The sequence below is a fragment of the Capsicum annuum genome, chromosome 8, assembly GCF_002878395.1.
Source record: "Capsicum annuum cultivar UCD-10X-F1 chromosome 8, UCD10Xv1.1, whole genome shotgun sequence".
Classification (NCBI taxonomy): domain Eukaryota; kingdom Viridiplantae; phylum Streptophyta; class Magnoliopsida; order Solanales; family Solanaceae; genus Capsicum; species Capsicum annuum.
The window spans coordinates 1,630,382-1,638,289 of record NC_061118.1 but is presented as its reverse complement, the minus strand read 5'-3'; the positions used below and the strand labels follow the sequence as shown (position 1 = coordinate 1,638,289).

Below are 7,908 nucleotides of genomic sequence, written 5' to 3'. Positions count from 1 at the left end.
GTGACTCAGTATGAAAGAAGGGAACGAAACTATACAATTGCGATTTATTACATCAAAGACTTACGGTGAGTTATTGAAGCTATCTAGAGAATATCAGATTAATACAGATCTATATTATATAACGTTAAATAACAAAAGAAATGCTCCTTACTTGAACTTTTATTTATTTTTAATATTTGAACTTGACATTTCTGATTAATTAAAAATAAAGACAATCGAAAGGTGAAGAAGTGTGTGGCCACACTCTCAACAGAACAGTCTTATTAAAGCGCTTTAGTGTTATCTGTGACTCATCATGAAAGAAGGGGGCGAAATTGTATAATTGCGGTTTATTACATCAAAGACTTACGGTGAGTTATTAAAACTATCAAGAGAGTAACAAATGTTGATAAATTATTCCATCTCACCATAACGTTTGTAGATAGTCAACTCTTTTTCATGATAGAACAATTTAAAATATCATTCTTTTTTTTTTTCTTCTACCATATTGATTAAACTAATCACTAACTTAATGCTTTCAACATTAAAATAAATTGAAAGACACTTTAAAATTTGCAAGTTGTAGAGATTCTCATCTCCCAATAGCATTAAAATAAATTGAAAGACAATTTTTTTTCTTTTTCCATATTAGATTGATGCTACTATATATATATTAGAGTAATATATATATATTTATTTATTTATTTATTTTGAAATCATGTCAAAATATATTGTAACCCATGATTTTTTCAACTTGTTCCCTCTTTTTGGTCAAAGTTCTTTCTCTCTCAAATACATATTCCTCTCTCTTTCCTTTTTACTCATTAAATTGGTCATCTAGGGGTTGTTTGGTATAGAGACTTTATTATCTCAGAGTCATTCGGTGTGAGGTATAAAAGATATATTCTTGGTATAAATTAAAAAAATATTTTATCTCATGTGTGGTGTGAAGTATCAATTAATATCAGGATTATTTATTCCATCATTTACACCAGATGAGATAAATTACTTCTTATACATGATGGGATAACTGATTTAAAAATTAGTCATCTCGGGATAACTCTTTTCCAACCAAACGATCCCTTATAGTCTTGAGATTATAATTTCTAGACAAATTTCTCCCATATGAAAGGTGAGACAAAATACTTTCATGTAGGTGGAATACGGAGGAATATATGGTATAAATTTATTCGGGAATGAAATTTATATCGTCAATCAAGTACAATATCAATATAATTCCAACTTAATTCTAAAATATCCCACCTTATCCGCATACGAAACAACCCTTTATTGCTCATTGTAAATAGCTTCTTAGTCACCCATACTCTGGAAAAGAAAAATCGAGATAAGCATTCAGTACCTCTCCGAATTATGGTCAAAGTTACTACGACACATTCCAACTTCACAAGAGTCCTATTACCCATTGAACTCAATTTTAGCATATTTTGTCACCCTTTTGTACTGATGTGGCACCTTTATTACATAAAATGAAGTTCACGTCAAAGGTGTCACGCTAACTAAAAAGATTGACAAAAAGTATTACGTCAGCTAAAAAAAATGATAAAAATATACTAAAATTTAATTTGGAAAGATAATAGGACTCTCGTAAAACTAAAATATATAGTAGTAAATTTGATTATAATTCTGATGCTTTATCTAAGAAAAGTCACAGAACATAATATCATCACACAAAAATAAAGGCACTATATCCTATGTAATTAATGTATAGGACTCCAAAACCAAAATCATAGGAGATATATAAAAACATTTCAAAGTTTTGAATGCACCAACGGGTCGTTTGGTAGAGTGTATAAGAATAATGTAAAATATGGTGTGTTAGTAATACTTGTATTAGTAATGTTTGTGTTAGCTATACTTGCATTAGTTATACTTCTATTTTTCTTATGCAGTGTTTGGTTTGATGTATTAAAAATAATATAAATTAAATAATTTTTTTTTTATTTTTTTTATAAAAATATTCTCCATATATATGTTGAAAAAAATGTATTTTTTTAAGGGATAATAGTGTCTTGAATCATGTTAATGCATGTATTGGATCCATTGTATTTCTAATAACATGAATTTTGAGGTATTAGTAATACACACCTTAATACACAATAAAGTGTATAGCTAATACAAACATTAGTTATACATAAAGTGTAAAAATATACCAAATAAAGTATTAATAACACACATTAAACTAATGCATGCATTACTTTTTGAATACACTCTACCAAACTACCCCTAATAGAGGAGTTTGTGTATAACTTTTTAAACTTTTGTCAAACTTAAAACTATAAAAGTGAAACCACTATTTGTGGAATCCCAAAGCAAACTTTCAATTTTTAGATAAGAGATAAACTATATACCAACAGATCAGTAATGGAGTCAGAATTTTTATTAAAAAAGTTCAAAAATAAATATATGAATTAGTCAAAGTGAATTTAATATCTACTATATTTATAAAAAAAAACTTTTAACCTTATAAATATAATATAATATTTTATCAAATAAAATTCGAATGAATCCCTAAATGAAAGATCACTCCGCCAAGACTAGAAACAGATAGATAAATTAATTTCACATGAAGACATGCAAAAACATCTTTAGTCAATATCCACTCAAAGGAGTGATGGCCCATAAATAAAAAATACTATTTAATTCACTTTGGATAATAATAAGTTAGTTTAATAATCCCCTGCAGAATCCCACATGAAAAACCTTATCATTTCATGGTCCCATGATTATTTTTCTAAAAGTTATACAAATACACAATTTATATTTTTAATATTATAAAAAATTTTAATTTTTTAAATATATTACAAAAATTCCAACATATATACAGAATGCTATATATATATATATATATATATATATATATATCGACTATGTTATGTATATTAATAGGAAGAGAGAGTAAAGTAATTTAAAAAGTAGAAGAGAATGTAATTACTTTCAAAAAAGTTGATATTTATGTTATTTATATATTATTTTTTACTATTTTAGTTTTCTAATTTATGTGACATTTTTTTCTTTTAAATAAAACGACAATTAATGAAATGTGATTTGTAGACAAATAAATAGCTCAATCTCATTCTATACCACAAATTTTAAGTCCTTTTTTTATTATTAAATTCGATCTAGTCAAATACTTGCACGTAAATCGTAGAGGATCGGAGATAGTAACTTTATGTGTGTGCAAAATGACGTGTGAAATAATCCGATCTAAGGTCATGACCGGTGGTAGGTAGATTTTGATCTAACAAATAAATGTACATAGAGCTTTATAGTGCGACAGTTAGGGATCGTTTAACAAAGTGTATAAAAATTGTGTAAAATATGATGTATTAGTAATACTAGTATCAGTTTTCTTGAGTTACGTTGTAAAGAGTTATTGCAACATAAGAAAACGGGCAATTCATGGATACATGGTAGCGCTTGTTGGACTGATTTAACTCCGTGGCTTGATATTCATAACTTGATCTTAATTTCTTGAGTCGAACCTTGAGGATAAGATTCTTATTGAGGGCGGGAGTACTATTGTGAATCGTGGATAAATAAGGGCCTATGGGCCAAAATTGGTTAAGGAGACTGATTCAGTTAGGGTTATTGGGCCGACTAAAATATGTATAAATAACATAAATACCAACTATTTTGGAAGTAATTACACCTTCTCCCACTTTTTTAATTACTTTACTCTCTCCCTATTAATATACATAACATAACCGACATATACATAACATTCTGTGTATATATTGTATTTTTGTAATATGCTTAGGGAGTTGAGATCTTTTGTAATATTGAAAACATAAATTGTGTATTTGTGTAATTTTTAGCTAAAATATTGGAGAATTTTATTTGAAATTCAAATCAATTTACAAATGGTTAAAAAGGATTGTGCCTTAGAAACAAGGGCTATGCAAATTATGTTGAAGCTTTGGCTGTTGTTATCTCTCATTTTTTCGTTTATGTTCTAATATCTCATCTCCTTCTCTGGCTAGCCTTTGTTATACTGTTATTCTCGTCCTAGTGTTGTTATTACCTAACTCACATCCCAAAAGCCAGCTCATAAGGGGAGGATTGTCTAAGTCCATATAAAGAGACCAAGTATCAATTCTTCTATCGATGTGGAACTCTTAACACTCCTCCACATGCCAAGACTTTGTTAGCTGAAGCATGAACAATATAATATGGGGACCCAACATCAATGAACAACGAATTTGGACGAATCAGACTCTGATATCATGTAAAGAATGGATCTTGATCGTAATTGACATCCCAAAATTAAAATTAGCTCATGAGGAGAAGATTATTGAAGTCTATATAAGGAGATCAAGTACCCATCCCTTTTTCAATATGAGACTCTTAACAGAACTTTGATAGGTGAATGTTCGATTCCGCATCTAGATTCCCTCTAATAGAACATCACAAATAACAATTAATATATTAAATCAATTACTTCCAAAGAAGAAAAAATATTGAATCAAAGAAGAATTCCACTTTACAAAATAAACAAACAAAAAAAAATCATTCTTACGGATTAAAACAACTTATTTTAAAGTGACACCTTCACCATTCATTAGCAACATTGCACATTTTAAACCAACACAATCAAGTAAATTTTACTTCAATTAACACAAACATTGGTGTATTATTATGGGTATTAATTAATTCTGCGAACTATTTTGTACTAAAATGATGGGATTAGCTATGCCATAGAGGATGAGATAGCTAATCTCACGAAATATCCTTATTTATTTCATTCTGATCCCTTTAGGGATTCTCGTGATGGGACACATGCCAATGAAAGTTCACATGTGGACTAGCTCGCATGACGCGGGCTCTAGGCAGGGGCGGACCTATATGTGTTTTTTTGGTGTTCCGACATCTGTTAAATTCGATGCAGACTAGGTTTAATTATATAAAAAAGGTAAAAAGAATTGATATAAGCTTCAAAAAAATACCCAGAAAACCAAGAAAATAGCTGGGTGTTTTGGTTTTCGGGAAAAATCTTAAAGCTTTGGGCGTCAATATCTGTGTTGGAACCTCACCAGCACTCACGACCCCTAAATCTCGAATCCGACACTGGCTCTAGGGCTTGCGATATCTCCTTTCACGTGGTGGGCGCCCGTTAGAGCCTCCTTAGCCCTCCACGCGATGAGTAGCGGCCTCGAGACCGCTACTCATCATGCAACATATTAGTCCTTTTTGATATCAAAGCTATCATTGGACATAAATGTCTTTATATGAACATACAATCTTTTGGTTAAAAGGAATAAATTGGTTCAATGCCTAGTTCACCATGCAACAATTTCACTAGATAATGGATCAATTATTGGGGATTTTCAAAAATATATCTGGTGAATAATTTATATTAAGGGGAAGCATAGTAGCAGAATCGAAATTTTTGTCAAGGGATTCAAAATATAAGAAAATAAATATATGAAGAAGCCAAGTGGTTTAGAGGATCAAACATTAAAGAGAATAATTTAATGGATTTAAATAAAATTAATTCCAAGAAAGCAGGAATTGAAATAGTACTAGATGTTTTAATAAAAGCAATGCACAAATAAAAATTAAAACTTCATGAAATAGAAAAATAATTCAAAGTAAAACAAATTAAATTAAAGCTTTAGATTCAAATCAAGCTTCGATTCTTCTTCTTCTTCATTGTCCTTTTTTGCTTTCTCCTCTCCCAATCCAATCTTGAGATAGTTTTTTCCACCAAGATTATCGTTAACATTGACCGATGAATCCATTAAATTAAAACCCTTTGTGTTATTTTTGCTCGTAAAAAGGGAATTCTCCAAAGAAGCACCGTGAATATTATTTCCTATGATATTTTCTGTCTTGAAAAGTGATGAGCTTGATGACGATGACCACTTCTGAGGGTCAGATCGAAAATTGTAGCTTGAAGAAAACGGCCATGTTTCATAAGAAGAAGGCTTATGAATCGCGGAAGAATCTCCTTGAATACCAAGTAAAGATCGAGTAGCAAATGAACCATGAAAGGGTACGTGGGAGTTGAAACTCGAGTAGGGATTATAGTAGGGGTGATAATTGGTAGGACCAAAAAGCGAAACCATATCATCAAGTTTGTTTCGCCTTTTAGCCAAAACCCTCTCTTGTTTATGCGCGTTTTGATGGCCCCCTAGGGCTTGAGAAGTGGAGAACTCTCTCTTGCAGAAGTTACAAGAGAAAGTCCTACCATCCGAAGAGCGGTTTTGCTTGGGTGTTGCCTCATTGGAAGACTCATGACTAGCTCCAGCCTGAGTTGAATTGAAAAGATTGAGTTCATGATTCAAACAACTAACATTCTTCTTGTTCTTGTAATCATTATGGACTTCAATATCAAGAAGAACATCAGAAGATGACAGTACATGTGGCTTCAACTGACACTCTTCGACTTCCACAACCTTTTCTTTCATCTTCTTCGCGTTTGTGATGATTTCATGAGAATCTTCTGAGGTTGCCGATGTGCTAGAAGCCTCAGAAGAACATGATTTTTTCATCGCGAAAACATCCATTTACCTCTCTATACTAAAGTTTTTACTATATGTTCTTGAAAAATTAACTTGATGAAAAAGAATGAAGAGAACAAATTCTTTAAATAGACAATAATGTTATAAATATCAAATCTTCCAAATATAGGAAATTAATTATTGCATGGCATTACAAATTTACAAATTCAAACAACCAACTCATAGTTTATGGGGTGTTTTACTAGAGGATCAAATCAAATTGCTAAAAATACTAATTACATCAATATATTTCAAACTTATCATATCTTTTGTTTAATTAAATGCCATATATATTTCAAACTTATCATATCTTTGCTTTAATTAAATGCCACTATTAATTATTATGCAAAATGGTAAGATAGAGATTAACAGTCTTATTATCAAACATTATTTGAGTTCTATTTTGAGTTTAAAAATGATTCCTTTTATATAGATATAAATAAAATTATTAACAAAAATAAGTTTAGTGCATATCCCTAGATACATGTAGTGATACATTATTGTTTTTACTCTAATAGACAAGTTATAAAGTACCAAATCTGAATTTTTTTGTACCAAAAAAATTCAGATTTGGTACTTGATAACTTCCATTTTAGTTAATTATAGCTGTATACATTTACACATTAAATTTATTACAAGTTTAAACTAGTGAAATTTGTTCTTATCACATTGATTAATTACATTTTCTTTTTAAGGTGATCATTATGAGAAATCTTGTAAAAACATTCTGTTGTTGATATGTTATATATAGTCAATTAGTCATAATATAAAAAAGGTAAATTAAAGACATAAAGTATTTTTAAATGAAATATCTTAAAAATAAATCCACCTGGCATGACGGTTAATTCATAGTGGTTTTGGGGCAGATTTTATGAACACCCAATAGTTTAGGTATAAAAGTCTGACGTTCACATAGAATGTCATAGCTAGAGAGATTCCTAGAACTCTAACAACCCGCTTATACATTATATATTATTAAACGTATCCTTACACCTTATATATTGCTTCCTTAAATTTTAAGCTATATGTTGAAATTGATTTTGATGATTGACAAATATTGTTGAAAGAACCAGGCTCTTATTGGCCCAAAGATCGTAATAACGTTTTTTTTTGAGGAAGGAGATTTTTCAGGTAAAATAGTTGTTTTCTTTACTTTTACTATTTTAATGTAATAATTGTATTTGCAAATTCTGTATTTGAAGAATTTAGTTCTTTTGGATATTGTGCATCCACTTTCATTAGCGAAAGCAGAGGCAGAGTTAGGATTTCATTTAAGGTTCGATATTTGAAGAAAAATCAGTCGAAGGGGGTTCAATATCTATAATATATATACATAAAATATATTTTTTGATCATGTATAAATAGTATATTTTTCCGTCAAAGGGGGTTCAGATGAAATAGTTTTTAT

The 7,908-nt window shown here is 29.9% G+C and overlaps 1 protein-coding gene across 1 annotated transcript; it reads right to left on the bottom strand.

Moving 5' to 3' along the window:
* Nucleotides 1-4,945: 4,945 nt before the first annotated feature.
* LOC107878994 (zinc finger protein 3-like) lies at nucleotides 4,946-7,096 on the bottom strand. Its single transcript, XM_047394290.1, has one exon. It carries the CDS (start codon nucleotides 6,504-6,506, stop codon nucleotides 5,604-5,606), a length of 903 nt encoding a protein of 300 aa, XP_047250246.1. The 5' UTR covers nucleotides 6,507-7,096; the 3' UTR covers nucleotides 4,946-5,603.
* Nucleotides 7,097-7,908: the final 812 nt, after the last annotated feature.

Coding starts and splice junctions, on each gene's coding strand:
- LOC107878994 (XM_047394290.1), bottom strand. CDS start 6,506: ATGGATGTTTTCGCGATGAAAAAATCATGTTCTTCTGAGGCTTCTAGC.